This window comes from Scyliorhinus canicula, chromosome 7 (assembly GCF_902713615.1).
Source record: "Scyliorhinus canicula chromosome 7, sScyCan1.1, whole genome shotgun sequence".
NCBI lineage: Eukaryota > Metazoa > Chordata > Chondrichthyes > Carcharhiniformes > Scyliorhinidae > Scyliorhinus > Scyliorhinus canicula.
This window is the reverse complement of record NC_052152.1, coordinates 95869596-95886426: the sequence shown is the minus strand read 5'-3', so window position 1 is coordinate 95886426 and position 16831 is coordinate 95869596. Positions and strand designations below refer to the sequence as shown.

Here is a 16831-nt window from a genome sequence, read left to right as displayed (position 1 = left end):
CACGCTAAATTGCCCCTTAATAGAAAAAATAATTGGGTAATCTAAATTTAAAAAAAAAAAAAAAAAAAAAAAAGAAAGCACAGAGGGCGAGGGCCTTTGGGTTGGGGGGGGGAGAGAGAGAGAGAAAGCACAGAATGCGAGTGCCGGTGGGTTGGGGTTGGGGGGAGAGGGAGAGAAAGCACAGAGTGCGGGTGCCGATGGATTGGGGGGAGAGAGAGAGAGAGAGATCACAGAGTGCGAGTGCCAGTGGGTTGGGGGGGGGGGGGGAGAGGGGGGGGGGGGAGAGAGAGAGAGAGAGAGAGAGAGAGAGAGAGAGAGAGAGAGATCACAGAGTGCGAGTGCCGATGGGTTGGGGGGAGAGAGAGAGAGATCACAGAGGGCGGGTGCCGGTGGGTTGGGGGGAGAGAGAGAGAGATCACAGAGTGCGGGTGCCGGTGGGTTGGGAGGAGAGGGAGAGATCACAGAGTGCGGCTGCCGGCGGGTTGGGGGGGAGAGGGAGAGAGAGATCACAGAGTGCGGGTGCCGGTGGGTTGAGGGTGGGGGGTGGGGTGGTGGGGGGGGGGGGGGAGAGAGATCACAAAGTGCGGGTGCCGGTGGGGGGGGGGGGGGGGGGGGGGAGATCGCAGAGTGCGGGTGCCGGTGGGTTGGGGGGCGGAGAGATCACAGAATGCGGGTGCCAGTGGGTTGGGGGGGGGGGGGGGGGGAGAGAGATCACAGAGTGCGGGTGCCGGTGGGTTGGGGGGAGAGGGAGAGATCACAGAGTGCGGGAGCCGGTGGGTTGGGGTTGGGGTGGGGGGTGGGGGGGTGGGGGGGGGGGGGGGGGAGAGATCACAGAGTGCGGGTGCTGGTGGGTTGGGGGGCGGAGAGATCACAGAGTGCGGGTGCCGGTGGGTTGGGGGGGGGGAGAGAGAGATTACAGAATGCGGGTGCCGGTGGGTTGGGGGGGGGGGGGGGAGATCACAGAGTGCGGGAGCCGGTGGGTTGGGGGGGGGGGTGGGGGGGTGGGGGGGGGGGGGGGGGGAGAGATCACAGAGTGCGGGTGCCGGTGGGTTGGGGGGCGGAGAGATCACAGAGAGCGGGTGCCGGTGGGTTGGGGGGGGGGGGGGGGGGGGAGATCACAGAGTGCGGGTGCGGTGGGTTGGGGGGGGAGAGAGATCACAGAGTGCGGGTGCCGGTGGGTTGGGGGGGGAGAGAGATCACAGAGTGCGGGTGCCGGTGGGTTGGGGGGGAGAGAGAGATTACAGAATGCGGGTGCCGGAGGGTTGGGGGGGGAAAGAGATCACAGAGTGCGGGTGCCGGTGGGTTGGGGGGGGAGAGAGATCACAGAGTGCGGGTGCCGGTGGGTTGGGGGGAGAGAGAGAGAGATCACAGAGTGCGGGTGCCGGTGGGTTGGGGGAGGGGTTGGAGAGTTCACAGAGTGCGGGTGCCGGTGGGTTGGGGAGGGGGGAGAGAGAGATCATAGAGTGCGGGTGCCGGTGGGTTGGGGGGGGAGAGAGATCACAGAGTGCGGGAGCCGGTGGGTTGGGGGGGGAGAGAGATCACAGAGTGCGGGTGCCGGTGGGTTGGGGGGTGGGGTCTCTTTTGTGTAGTCACGCCGGGAGGCGTTGATTACGTCGCCCGATGTCAGCGGGTGACGCCGACGTGAATGGCATAACGCCGCTGCTGGCTTATTCGGGCCCGGAGAATACGCGATGTTTCACGGGGCCCGATGCCAGAGTCATCAGCGCCATATTTGGTGCCGGGTCCCGGGCATCGCGACGGTCACCGGAGAATTTCGCCAATCATTAGAATTTCATTTCTGATTTTTAGAAAATTCAAATTTCACCATCTGCTGTGGTGGGATTTGAATCCAGGTCCCCAGGGCAAGTTCCCCAGAGCATTACCCTGGGTCTCTGGATCACTAGGCCAATGACAATACCACTACTCCAAGGCCTCCCCTAATTACCTTTGTTTAAGGTTAAGATTCAAGAGAATCTCTTATTTTGAGATGACTAATTACCCCGGTCTCCTTGTACAATAATGGGACGGGATTTACTAGTTGGTCACTCCGGTGGGAAACTCCTGTCCCATGCTGGAGCACGGGTTTCCCAGCCATGAGGGGTGCTCCCATTGGCAATGGCAGGACCGGTTCATGCAACTGGCAGGCCACCTCCCCTGCCGTAAACAACATGCGGTGGTGTGGTTAGTAAATCCCGCCCTAGATCTAAAATGGCTTTGCCCTTATTTGTTCCAAAAAATATTGTTCTCGAAAACTGCCATAAAATCATTCAACAAACTCATGTTCAGTCTAATTTTGCCAATTGGTTTGTTTAGCCTACATGAAGATTACAATCCCCAGGATAATTACTTTGGGCGAGATTTTCTGGTGCCTCCCCCAGCGGGATCTTCTAGTACCGCTGGAATTGACTCACCATGGCGCATTTCCCGGTAGTGGGATGGACAATTCACGCAAAATACCGTGGGACCAGACGCCAGCCAATGGCAAGCTGCCTCCACCGCTGGAAGACACGGCCAATGTCTTTGTTACAAACTCCAATCATTTTGTGCTTAATGCTTCATCCAATGACATAGCTACATTTAAGAGGGCCTATAAACTACACTCACTAGTGTTTTCTTGACAATTGGTGTTCCTAATCTTTACTCATACTCTCTACTTCTTGATCTTCTGAACCAAACTCATTTTATTACTTCTGACCTTCAATAATCTTTCAGTATCCAGGTCATTTTTCCATTATCATTCTGCCTGTCTTTTCAAGATGTTGTGTAGTCTGGAATATTTATTTCCCACACCTGGTCACTTGGTAAACATGTCTGCAAGAGCCATTAGATTTCACACCCATCTATCTTTACTTGTGTCACTAGTTTACTGTATTATTATGATTATTACTGTTCTCTCACCATGATCAGTCTGAAATTTAGATTTTTTTATTACATCTACTGAGGTACGGTGAAAAGTATTGTTCTGCGTACGGTCAAGACAGATCGTTCCATACATGAAAACATACGATCAATACACAATTTAAACCCATAGGCATTAGGTGAAGTACACGGAGTGCAGTACTACTCAGTGGAGAAGATATGTGAAGAGATAAGTGCAGTCCATAAGAGGGTAATTCATGAGTCTGGTAACAATGGGAAAGAAGCTGTTATTGAATCCATTGGTGCATCCTCTCAGACTGTTGCATTTCCTGGACGATGGAAGAGGTTGGAAGCAGGAATAACCCGGGAGGGAGGGGTCTTTGATAATTCTGCCTGCTTTCTCAAGGCAGCGGGTGGTGTAGACAGAGTCAATGGATGGGAAGTAGTTTCACGTGATGGACCGGGCTATGTTCACGCCTCTGTGTAATAGGCGAGGCCCAGATCAACCTGCCCACTTTTGACTCAATTGAGGCACTTAAGCAGGCAATTAATGACCACTTAAGGATTATTTCCTATCCGGTCTCAATTTTGAGGCTGGTGGGAGAGGTTCAGGGCTGGAGGGAAGGCCATCAGTAGGTCACCCCACTCTCGCTCCAGGCAGGAAGTGGAGGGAGCCATAGGGAATCGTCTATCCCTCAACAAACCCCTCTACAGTTTGCATGCCCCCACCCCCACTAAGCCTACCCCCCCACCACAGGTGCTCCCCCCTTCCCCCCCACCCCCTCCTACACAGCCGCCGCCCCCCCACCACCACCACCACCACCACCACCACCACCACCATTCTCTCTATCAAGACCGCTCTCTCTACCTACCAGGCCTCACCTTGTCGTAAGGCCATCCACGTTATCTGGCCAGAACTTAGGGACTTTGAATCTGGAGACTGCTCATAGCCCCATTGCTGGAACTACAGGGCTGCCGGCCAATCAGATTTGCTGGAAGCTCTCTGAGACAGGACTTGCAACCAAGTGATGAGTGATGTTCCAGCTCCAGCTAATTAACACTCCATGGAACAGGCCGGGAAATCCTGCCATCCAAAAACCCTGCCCCATGTCTCTTAATAGTTATCAGTCTCTATGAGCATCGTAACAAGGATGCAAAGAAAAACATGTAAATTCATACAGTCGTAGCAATAAAAATAAAACTTAGTCCATTAATGTACACCAATTATTTGCAATTACCTGTCATAGATGTAGTGGTGATAGTGACGAAGGGATTCCCTGCAAATAGATTACAAGTGGATAAGTCAGTTGCATGAGTATTTTGTTATTAAGGGCTTGGACCCTTGGTTCACAATGTCATCAAGCTTGAAAAATACAATTATAAGGTGACCAGAAGTTTGACTGTAAGTGTTGAACAGTGCGGGCTATTACAGTAAATAAAGGATATGATCATAGCTCCACACATCTAAGAGGCATCCAACCTCAATGTGGCACTATCACAATTCATGCAGTTGAGATTGGCTGCAATGGAACATCATCCCAGCAGCTCTGGTTTTAAACAGCGAACCTTAAATCACTACATTCTCAAAAATCATATTTCCACTACCTGTTGTGCTTGATAGAGAAGATGTCGTAACATTGACAGAAGTAGTGCCTGTAAAGGTGTACAAGGTAGTAAATCAGATAAGATCAACTTTTCACATTAAACAGCAAAAACAATTAATTATGCTTAAAAGTTACACATGTTTTCTGAAAATCCCAGAGAAATACAGACAGGACGAAAGTGATCCCTTTCAAAAAGATCTTTCAGTTCCCTCAGTACTTGCCATGTTGATTCAAATGAGTCAAATGACACCCCCCCCCCCCCCCCCCCCCAGGGCCAGATCCCCCCGCGCCCTCCCCAAAGAGTCTGCTAGCCGCCCTGTAAGCCAGGTCCCACTGGGATGGACCATGTCCATTTCACGCCGGTGGGACTGACCGAAAACAGTTGGCCGCTCGGACAATCGGAGCCCGGAGAATTGCCGGGGGGGACCACTGCCAACAGCCCCCGACCGGCGCGGCGTGATCCCCACCCCTGCCCGAAACCTGGCACCAGAGAATTCGGCAGCCAGTGTCGGAGCAGCGGGGTGGGATTCACGCCACCCCCCGGTGATTCTCTGACTATCAATTACAACGAGATGAGAGTAGAATGTAATCGAGGCTTTATAACACAGAGATGTGTGGTCTCCTACAGCAGCTGACGAAATGGCTGCTGTACGGAGAGCACACATATTTATACTCCACCTACTGGGCAGAGCCAGCAGGCAGGGATCTATCCCCATACCTGTAGTACAGGGGCCTCACCGTAAAACCCATAAATTTACAGTATAATACATCAGTGGTGACTACCGCATTCACCCCCTGTTAAAAATGAGTCCAGTGGGGGTGGTGAAGAACTATATACAGACAAGTTGCTTTTAAAATCACAGAGAATATTACAAATTTAGGTGGTCCAGTGCCTTGATCTATCGTCGGGAGCATCGCAGTACTAGTGGTGACTCAGGCATCGGCTTAGTTTTCAGTGACTCCAGGAGTGTGTCGAAATCCTCTTCATCCCCAGGTGGGAGCAAGGGGAGGACGGATTGTCCTGGAGCGGGGGCTGCGGTGGGATGCGCCAGGGGAAGGGAGGGTGGCGCCGAGGCAGAGGGAGGGTGCGTGTGTGTGGAACCAGCTGCTGCCAGGTCCCTGAGGGAGACTGTGTCTTGGCGGCCGTCGAGGTACACTAAGTAAGCCTACTGCGGGTTGGCATGGAGTAGCAGTACCCTCTCAATCAACGGGTCCGCCTTGTGGAGTCGCACGTGTCTACTGAGGAGAACGGGTCCTGGAGCTGCCAGCCACATTGGGAGCGAAACCGCAGAGGTGGACTTCCTGGGGAAGGCAAAGAGACGATCATGGGGGGTTTCATTAATCGCGGTGCACAGGAGCAACCGAATGGAGTGAAGTGCGTCAGGGCGGACCTCCTGCCAGCGGAATGCTGGGAGATTTCTGGACCATAGGGCCAGCTGGATGGCCCTCCAGACCGTCCCATTCTCCCGCTCAACCTGCCCGTTGCCCCTGGGGTTGTAGCCGGTCGTCCTGCTGGAGGCAATGCCCCTGTTGAGCAGGAACTGGCGCAGCTCATCACTCATAAATGAGGATCCCCGGTCGGTGTGGACGTCGGCGGGGAAACCGGCAGACATCGTATCAGGGCATGGGACGGCAAAGGGGAATCGGGAATATTCGTCGACCGCACTGAGGATGTACATGATTCAGTCGGTGGAGGGTAGGGGCCTTATGAAGGCCACGCTGAGGTGTTCAAAGGGGCAGGTGGCCTTCACCAGGCATGCACGGTCTGGCCGGTAGAAATGCGGTTTGCACTCTGCGCGGACCTGGCAGTCTCTGGTGATCGCTCTGACTACCTCGATGGTGTGGGGCAGATTGCAGGCCTTAATGAAGAGGTAAAAACGGGTGACTCCTGGGTGACAGAGATTGTTGTGCAGGGTCCGGAGTCGGTCCACTTGTGCACTGGCACATGCACCTCGGGATAGGGCATCGGGGGCTCGTTGAGCTTAACGGGGCGATACAAAATCTCGTAATTGTAGGTGGAGAGCTCAATCCTCCACCTCAAGATTTTATCGTTTTTGCTGTTGCCCCGCTGTGTGTTATTGAACATGAAGGCAACCGATCGTTGGTCAGTGAGGAGAGTGAATCTCCTGCCGGCCAGGTAATGCCTCCAATGTCGCACAGCTTCAACGATGGCTTGGGCCTCCTTTTCGATGAAGAAGTGCCAAATTTCGGAGGCATGGAGGGTGCAGGAAAAGAATGCCACGGGCCTGCCTGCCTGGTTGAGGGTGGCGGCCAGAGCGACGTCTGATGCATTGCTCTCCACCTGGAAGGGGAGCGTCTCGTCGACCGCGTGCATTGCAGACTTGGCGATGTCGGCCTTGATACGGTTGAAGGCCTGGTGAGTCTCGGCCGTCAGTGGGAAAACAATGGATTGAATGAGTGGGCGGGCCTTGTCCGCATAGTTTGGGACCCACTGGGCGTAATACGAAAAGAACCCCAGGCATCGTTTGAGGGCCTTGGGGCAGGGGGGGAGGAGGAGTTCCATGAGGGGGTGCATGCAATTAGGGTCGGGCCCCAGAACTCCGTTCTGGACCACATAGCCGAGGATGGCTAATCGGTTCGTGCTGAACACACACTCCTCCTTGTTGTAAGTGAGGTTGAGGAGAGTGGTGGTGTGGAGAAATTTGGAAAGGTTAGTGTGGTGGTCCTGCTTGTCGTGGCCGCAGATGGTGACGTTGTCCAGGTACGGGAAAGTGGACCGCAGTTGGTACCGGTCAACCATTCGGTCCATCTCCCGTTTGAAGACCGAGACCCCATTGGGCGCGCCGAAGGGAACCCTAAGGAAATGGTAAAGGCGGCCGTCTGCTTCAAACGCAGTGGATGGGAGGTCCGCCTTACGGATGGGGAACTGGTGGTCGGCAGATTTCAGGTCCACTGTCGAGACGACCCGGTACTGTGGAATCTGATTGACCATATCAGATATGCGTGGGAGGGGGTACGTGTCGAACTGCGTGTACCGGTTGATGGTCTGACTGTAGTTAACGACCGTCCTGTTTTTCTCCCCAGTTTTCACCACTACCACTTGGGCTCTCTAGGGGCTATTGCTGACCTCGATGATACCTTCCTGCAGCAGCCGCTGGACCTCGGACCTCAGGTCCTGTCCTGGGCGCTGTACTGTCTGCTCCTGGTGGTGACGGGTTTGCAATCCAGGGTTAGGTTTGCAAAAAGGGAAGGCGGGTTGACCTTAAGGGTCACGAGGCCGCAAACGGTAAGGGGTGGTAAGGACCGGCCAAATTTCAGGGTTAGGCTCTGGAGGTTGCACTGGAAGTCCAGGCCGAGTAGCAAGGCAGCAAAGAGGTTGGGGAGGATGTAGAGGCGGAAGCCGCTGAACTCTACACCTGGACGGTGAGAGTGGCGATGCAGTACCCCCAGATCGCCACGGAGTGGGATCCGGAGGCCAGGGAGATTCTCTGGTTAGCGGGGTGTACCGCAAGGGAGCAGCGCCTTACCGTATCGGGGTGGATGATGCTCCCAGTGCTCCAGGAGTCCAGAAGGCAGGAGACCTCGTGCCCGTCGACCTTCATCTTTGTCGAAGCGATTGCGAGGTTGTGCGGTCGAGACTGGTCAATAGTGACCGAGACGAGACACGACTGGTCGTCGGCGGCTGCAGGCGATGAATGGCCTGATAAGGTGCCTAACGGGCAGGGGTCCTAAGGCGGGTAAGATGGCAGCACCCATGGGCCGCACATGTCCTAGGGCAGGCAAGGTGACGGCGCCCTCGGGCCACACGTGTTGTGAGTAGAGCAAGATGGCGGCGCCCATGGGCCGCACGTGGGGGGTGTCGGGACAATAGCGGTGATTGAGCGGGCCTGGCACACTGCAGCAAAATGTCCCTTCTTGCCACAGGCATTGCAGAGCGCGCTCCATGCTGGGCAGCGCTGCCGGGTGTGTTTTGACTGTCCGCAGAAGTAGCATTTGGGTCCCCCGGGGTTGGTTGGCTGCTGCGCGGTGCAAGCGTGGGGTTGGCTGGGGGAGTTCGCTGATGGGGTGCATGATGGGGTGGACGTTGGTGGGGTCCACGATGCACGGGGGGGGGGGGGGGGGGCGCAGGGTCGGGGGCATAGGCCTGAACGTTGCGTGAGGCAACCGTAAGCGTGAGCGCTCCTTTTCTTGTCGCCGCGAGGTCAAGCGTGGCCCCTTCTGAGAGGCGCTGGAAAATGTAGTCAGACCCTATGCCCGTTATGAACGCGTCTCTCATCAGCAGGTTTGAATGTTCAGTGGCCGTAACGGCCTGGCAGTCTCAGTCTCTCACCAGGGCGAACGGGGCACGCCAGAAATCTTCCACCGACTCACCGAGAAGTTGACGCCGGGTGGATAGGAGATGCCTGGCGTACATGTTGTCGGTCCGCTGAGCGTAGTTTTCCTTCAGTAGCGCCATGGCTTCTGCATAGGTCAGTGGGTCCTGGACGAGGGGAAAAATGTTGGAGCTCAGCCGTGTATACAGAATCTGGAGCTTCTGTGCTTCTGGGATTGTGTCTGCCGCAGACCCGATGTAAGCTTCAAAACAGGCTAGCCAATGGTCAATGTCTTTTTTGGCGTTGTCTGCTTGAGGATGCAGCTGCAGGTGATCCGGCTTGATGCGGAGGTCCATCTCTGAAAAATCTCTGTGTAATAAATTGATGCAATATCAATCACGATGACACAAGAGTCGAATGTAATTGAGGCTTTGTTACACAGAGATGTGTGGCTCCTACAGCAGCTAACTAAATGGCTGCTGTACGGAGAGCACACATATTTATACTCCGCCTACTGGGCGGAGCCAGCAGGTAGGGATCTACCCCCGTATCTGTAGTACAGGGGCCTTACCGTAACACCCATATCTATATATATATATATACAGTATAATACATCAGTGGCGACTACCACAAGTACTTTTGAAGTGTTTTAGCACTTTGTAATGTAGGAAACATGACATCCATAGCAGCAAACTCAGAAAAACAGCAATGGGCTATTGTCCGGAAGATCTATTTATATGACTTTGGTTGAGGGACAAATACTCGCCAAAACACTGGGGAGAACTCTCCTGCTCTTCATTGAAATTGTGCCACAGGAACCTTTACATTCATCAGAGCATCTTGTGATGTAGTCCCAATGTTGTTCATCAAGACTCGTGCATGTTTTATTGTTTTGCCATTTAGTAAGGCCTCCCCATGGATAAAATGGAGAAGCAGACATACGCTCATGAAAATACAAGTTGGAGCTATAACAATAACTCTGAATGTGGTTCCACTGAGGTATCTCAACAGCTAGAAACACCAATAAAGTGTATCTGAGACTCTCATTCAACTCATTGTCCTATCCATATACGCACTGCACGTTGACCCAATTTACCATCATGAGAATCTCACGACTGAGAAGATCTACAGAAGTGACAGGAATGACAATTGGCTCATTAGTGACAGAGGCTACAGAAGGCACAGGAGTTACGGGGCCTCAGGCATGACTGAAGGAGCAGGTAGAACAGAACTGACAGGAGCAACAGTGACAAGTACAAAGAGTGCAAAAGCCTAGAATAACATTCTTTGATCTTAATGTGGAAGATTGCTTTGGATCATCAGGCATTCTGACCAAGGCATTTGGAAGTTCCTCCAAAGTTGCCTGCTGTCTACTGAACCAGGGGGCCATGCAACTGTTGGTGCCTCGGAAAGTACCTACAGCTCTTAGTTTCTTCAATGATGGCTTTATCCAGTCCTCCCCAAGGAACATCATTCACATGTGCCAGTTTGCATCAAACAGATGCTGATGCATTCTTTTCCACAACTGACAAATACATCGCCATTCCCACTGATCTCAACAGTGGGCAAAAGGAACTCAGCATTTGCAGCTGTGGCAAGATTCCATTATTTTCAGGAATACATTGACTGCACAAGTGTTCCCACCAGGGTAGATCATTAGCTTGAAGTATTAATCATTAGAAAAGTATCACTCCATCGATTTGCATCTAGTGGCTAATCAAAGAAAGGGCATCATGTAAGTTTTTGCAAGGTAGCCAGGCAGCTGAAAGAGCCTAAGTACTAGCATGACACCTTGTGAGGCAATGAAAGTAAGGATGGAGAGGAGAAAGCAATAGGGGAGGATCAGCTCAATGCCTTGCAGCAAGAGATAATGTTAACCTGCTCATTCCACATAATCTTTTACAAAGGAGACTCTGTTGCCTCCTTCACCTGCCCTTATTTCAATATTCCAGAACATTGACATCATTCCAATGCCTCCTATAGCAAATATATATTGAGAACGCAGACTCTGCCGCTGTGTACTGTTGGCCAAAGTGCCGTAAGTAAGAACATTGATTAATTTAATATCAAGACCTTGAATATATCTCTCATTCAAATCCTCAACGGGGTTTCAATTGGGCTTCAGCGAAAAGAACATTTTCAAAGTCTACCACTGCAACGAAATGCCCCCTCAGAGCCTCTGAAAAAGTGAAAGACTGCTGTGTGTCATGTTGTAAGACATTTAGGATGGGTGTATTTTAGATGCTCAAGCCTGTAAAGGCCCAATTATGGACCACTGCTCTTCAGGTCCTGGTGGGATAGTCTATTGGTCCAGCTGACTTTCTGGCAGAATGATGGGATTGATATAGGGCTGGTGTTGCTGGAGACAGGGTAAGACAGGACAGTGGAGGAGTGCAAATGAAGGAGTAGATTCTCTGACATCTTGAAATCGTATCACTACCACCACCTTTGGGGGAGCCACTTATTTTCTGCAATCTATTTTCACATTGGAATTGATCTGCAAGACAGCAGATTTTAGAGGTTCAGTGGGGTGAATTCACTGCCTCCCCAACCATGTGTTCCTTGGCGGCTTGTCATTGCCGCCATTTCCCATTGTGGCCACCCCATGCCATCGGGAAACCCAGGGGCGGTGGTGCGCTGCCGGAAGAACGGAGAACCCCGCTGCCGGAGCCTCGTTCAAAGACCCTGTTTATTCAGTCCACCAATCTGGACATGACTCTGTCCGTGTTCGACATGTTGCATTCAAAGTGAATATGTGTCCCCTACATCTGTGCTTCCATCAAAACTGCAAATTGTACAAGCAAGGTAGAATGCAGATGCCATGTGAGTTGCCGACATAAAGGAAGTAAACCACTCTCCAGTGGGGCCTTAGTAATGAGATTCCTTGGAAGATTTCCAATAACTTATGCACCTGTTCGTGTAATGCCAGTGTCTTTTTTCTCCCTGGTTGAACCTCATGATTGTTATGTATAACCCGCTGAGCAAAGCTGGGAGAGGTCTGCACCATTTAGTGCACTGTCTCCTGGGCAATCCATGCCACCAGAACTTGCTGCTCTTCAATGATGTGCTGAGACTCACAATGTGCAGACCCCTCAAACCTATTATCTAATCCCTGTGGGCTGGAAATGTCTGAATTGGTACCTAGGAAGGATGTAGTGCTTGACGGTGCTGCTCCTTCACCATTGGTTCCGCTGTTGGTGTCACGTGTTCCTTCTGTGCTTTCGCTCGAACTATCTTGCGACTGAGATGAGCCTGGAGGAAAGGAAAGAGGAACATGACTTAGGATGGGACACAGACGAACGACATTAGGAGGCAACATTGTTGAGAACAGTTTGAGAATGGGTAGCTTGCTGCATCCATGCTGAGGAGAATTGTAATAAACTCTGCAGGCAGCCTGCTCTGCACCCACTCTCAAATGAGTTGGATCTGTCTGGGCCACTGAAATCCAGGCTTCCTGCTTTGCTTGGGCCTGGGCAATGAAATAGAATCAGAGGAACACAGAAATGATGGCGCCATGGAAGGAGACCTTTCAGTCCATCATGTGTCTGCTGGCTTCCTACAAGAACTCACAACTCCAGAGCCTCCGGCGTTTCTTCTTCAGGCTCATAAATATTTTGTGTCGTTTTTGTTTCTGCAGCCAGAGAGGATACAAGATTGTGGGTGTGTGTTGAGAAGGTGAGTGGAGCTATGTGGGAGGTTTGTATCGAAAGTGGTCGCATTGAGAGGGGGAGAAGCTGCAAAATGGATTGAGGATCTGGAGGTCTTAAAGTATAAATGGAACTGTGTGTATTGTTAAGTGAGGGAGAAGTACTGGGAGGAGCTGTGGTTATGCAAGTAAAATACATGTGGGTGAAGAAAGGAAAGAAAGAGGTGAATGTGCTTGAGATTAGCAAAAGAGATATTTTGGTGTGATGTAATCAAGAGGATCAAATTAATGGAAGTGGTAGGGGAATGGGCGAGAGTGTTGTGAAATGCCTTTTCAGTGATGAGGAAATTTAAGCAATATACTCACCTGTGTTAAACTTTTTATCATAGAACCTCTCTCTATAATGAAGCTACCTGCTCAGGGTGATGCTAGAAGTACTGATGTTTCAAACACCTTTGTCTTCAGCTGCTTCATCCCAGCCTGGAACAACTTTTTTGCTTCGCCACACTTTCTTCACTAAAACCTCCTTGGAAGCAACAGAGAATCACAGGTGCTTTCTACTTGAAAACATTTGTAACTGTTCAAAAAGTCCCAATATTACAACAACATCCAATTGACTAAGTGTTCAACCATCTAACAATCATCGACAAACGATAAAATCCAACCATCCAACAGTGACCAACAATCCATAAAGATTTTCACCCTCAACCCTTCTTGCTTGTTCACTGCCTCTTAACACAACCACTTTCTCTACAAAATTCTCACACAGTGCCACGCTCACCTTCTCAACAATCTGAGTATCTAACAGTCCAACAATGTTCAGTGACCCAACAAAGCCCAAAAATTCAATTGTGCCCAGTTACCTAATTGTAACTAGCAACCGAACAATGTTGAACAATTAAAATAATACGCAATAATCTAGCAATGATCTTTTACTGTCCAACAATCTGATCGCGCCCAACTATCAAGCCTGACGGCAATAGTATTTTGAGCACTAAGTGAATCAAAGAATGTGCAGATGGGCCTGGGAGGTGAAGTTGAGGTTTGGCCATGTTTTTATTGAAGTGCGAAGCAGGCTCAAGGTGCTGAATGGCCCACTCCTGTATCTATTCCTTATGGCTGATGTTTTAATCCAGCTATGCAACAAAGCCCGGAAGCACAGTGGTTTAGCACTGTTGCTTCACAGCGCCAGGCTCCCAGGTTCGATTCCCGGCTTGGGTCACTGTCTGTGCGGAGTCTGCACATTCTCCCTGTGTCTGCATGGGTTTCCTCCGGGTGCTCCGGTTTCCTCCCACAAGTCCTGACAGACGTGCCTTTAGGTGAATTGGACATTCTTAATTCTCGCTCTGTGCACCCAACAGGCGGCGGAATATGGTGACGAGGGGCTTTTCACAGTAACTTCATTGCAGTTACTGTAAGCCTACTTGTAACAATAAAGATTATTTTTAAAAATATTTAAAAGCCCAACAATCCAACAAAGTCCAACAGTTCAACACCATGTGACAGTTTCCAATAGTTTCCAACAGTTTCCAACATTTCAATAGTGCTCAATGGTGTCCAACTGTGTCCAATGGTTTCCAACATTTCCCAACAATTTCCAACAGGTTAAAATCAGCTTCAAGGGCTTCCGGTGGCAGCCATGTGAGCGGTCTCACAAAAGGTGGCTCTCATCCAGGAACTTTGATTGAGGCCCTCTAACCCCAACAAAAGGCACCGAAAGGACAGGAAATTCTCCTAAACCAACCAATCAGCCACAGTGCCAGCCAGAATAACGAGGAACCAGCAGCCCAGGGGCAAGAGCAGCAAACATGAGGAGGGGCATACTTTCACAGTAACTTCATTGCAGTGTCATGTAAGTCTACTTTTGACACTAATAAAGATTATTATTATTACCTCAGCACGGAGCAGGGAAGCCCGTGTGGCGGCAAGGAACTGGCGAAGGCTGAGCCCACAGAATCTCCAGTGCAGACCCAGGTGCTGTAGGAATAAATGATGGGTTTCAACACCTCCAAGCTTCAGATACACAGAGAGGCATTGAAGGAGGCCCTCATGGCTGCCATGGGGGTCGCAGTCGAGGCCCCAATGGCCCCTTTGAAGCAAGCTATGGGCAAAATAGAGCAGAGACTTGAGGCCCAAGAGGTAAGGACCCGAGACCTCAAAAAAGCCATCAGGGTGACCGGATCGTGGCACTTGAAGCCGAGGTGACGAGGTTGGTCAGGACTCAGAAAGGGCTGAGAGAAAAGGCTGAGAGGACCGAGAGAACAAATTGCACCAGCAAAACATGCAGATTTTGGGGCTGTTAGAGGGCATGGAGGGAAGGAACTCCACAGAGTACATAGCAGTGATGTTTGGGAAGTTGGTCGGTTGGAAGGAGGGCTTCACCAAGTCCACGGAGGTTGACCGCACACACACAGGTTGCTTCAGCATTAGCCCAAGGCTGGGGAACCATGGCAGGTGATGATTATGAGGCTCCATATGTACCAGGACAAAGAGCGGATCCTGAGGTGGGAGGAAAACAGAGGGCGTGCAAGCGTGAAGGACATTCCATCCGCTTGGACCAGGATATTGGAGCAGATCTGGCTAAACGGTGGGCAGAATCTAATGTTCGTAAAATTCTCACTGTTCAAGAGGAAGTTATGGGTTGGCATGCTCTACCCCATCCAGCTTTGGGTTACTTATCGGCGCAAAAAGTACCACCTCAACTCCCCGGCAGAGGCAAACAAGTTTGCTCAGAAAATTGAACTGGGGAAACAACAGTAAAAGGCAATGGTCTAGTAGCGGGCTTCAAGGATTCAAAAGAGGCAGGGGCAACCATATCATAGGTTGGGGGGTTGGGGGGGGAAAAGGGCAAGTGAATTAGATGGGGATAAGAATGGGAAATCCGATCTTTGGCAGCTGCTACATTAGCGAATAGGCTAGTGTACGGAGGGACAGAGAAGGGGGAGGCTGTAGCACACCTCCCAGGAGGGAGGGAGCGCCCAGCAGGAGGAGGGGTGGTGGAAACGCAGATGTTCAGGGGAAATAAAATGCAAGAGGGGAGTGAACAGAGGGGGGGGGGGTGCAGAGAGGGGGATAAAGTTGACAGAGGTGGGGGGGAGGGACAAGGAGGGGGAGCACACGGGTAGAGAGAGCCAGAGCGGGAATCAGGGGTCTGAGAGCGAGGACAGGCCCGAGCAAACAGGACCAGGTCCAGGGGGGCTGGGGCAGAAACCCCCCCCCCCCCCCATTAGGATAGCTACATGGAATGTGAGAGGCCTCAACAGGTTGATGGAAAGATCCAGAATCCTCATCCATCCTTGAAGGATGAACGTATCCTTCCGATCAAAGATGCACCTATGAGAGAGGAATCAACTGCGGGGACAGATGAACTGGCTGAGAGTAACTGCTTCGACACTCGAGCAAGGGGGTGGCCATACTAGTTAACAGGGTGGTAGCATTCACGCCGATGAATACAGTGATGGACCTCGGGGGGGGGGGGGGATTCGTTATGGCCAGTGGGACCCCAGAAGGGGCCCCGGTAGTTCTGTTAAAGATATATGCCGCATATGACACAGAGTCCATCAAGAAAACAATGGCTGAAATCCTTGACCTAGCCACCCACCGACTCATCATGGAGAGGTGACTATAACTGCGTGCTGGAGAGATTGAATCGGTTAGGATTGTGTTCACTGGAATTCAGAAGACTGAGGGAGGAATTGCATCGAAATCTATAAAATTCATACAAGGTAGATGCAAGAAGGATGCTCCTGATGCTAGGGTCACAGTCTGAGGATTCGAGGTAGACCATTTAGGACAGAGGTAAGGAGAAATTTCTTTACCCAGAGTAGTACCTGTGGAATTCATTACCACTGGAAGTATTTGATGCGGTTGACCCATGGCGGTTCAATCACCCGAGAGAAAAATAATTCTCCTTCTTCTCCCACGTACACAAGGGCTACTCAGGCATAGACTCCTCCATTTTAGGGCAAATGGTGCTTCCAGGGGTAGTAGGGGTGGAATACTCTACAATAGTGATCTCCGACCACGCGCCTCATTACATGGACATGAGGTTGGAAAAGGGCTGGGCCCAACGCCGCCCCCATGGAAGCTGGACACAGCCCTCCTTGCTGATAAGGAATTCTGTAAAAAAATCCCAAGCCATCTACAATTATGTAACCTGCAACCAGAACGGGGAGGTCCCACCTTCCACGTTCTGGGAAGCACTGAAGGTGTTGAACTGGGGCGCAATCGTAGATTATTAGGCCTTTAGGGACAGGAAGGAAAGGGCAGCCAATCAGCAGCTGATCAACTCCATATTGAGGTAGATTGGGAGTACTCCACAGTCCCAACCATGGAACTTCTGACAGAGAGGAAAAAGCTGCAGGTGGAATTTGATCTGCTCCCTTCCACAAGGAAAACAGTCCACCAGCTCCGTCACTCGCAGGGGGACATTTACGAACATGAAGACA

At 51.4% G+C, this 16831-nt stretch overlaps 1 protein-coding gene across 1 annotated transcript in view; it reads right to left on the bottom strand.

Annotated features, from left to right (window-relative positions):
* LOC119969209 (adhesion G-protein coupled receptor G2-like) overlaps positions 1-16831 on the bottom strand; it is a 280716-nt gene that overhangs the window by 190934 nt on the left and 72951 nt on the right. The window contains exons 5-7 of the mRNA XM_038802509.1: positions 11879-11989; positions 4465-4512; positions 4098-4136 (exon numbers count right to left, since the gene is read on the bottom strand). Of these exons, the coding sequence (XP_038658437.1) occupies positions 4098-4136; positions 4465-4512; positions 11879-11989 (198 nt within the window). The remainder of the gene's footprint in view (positions 1-4097; positions 4137-4464; positions 4513-11878; positions 11990-16831) is intronic.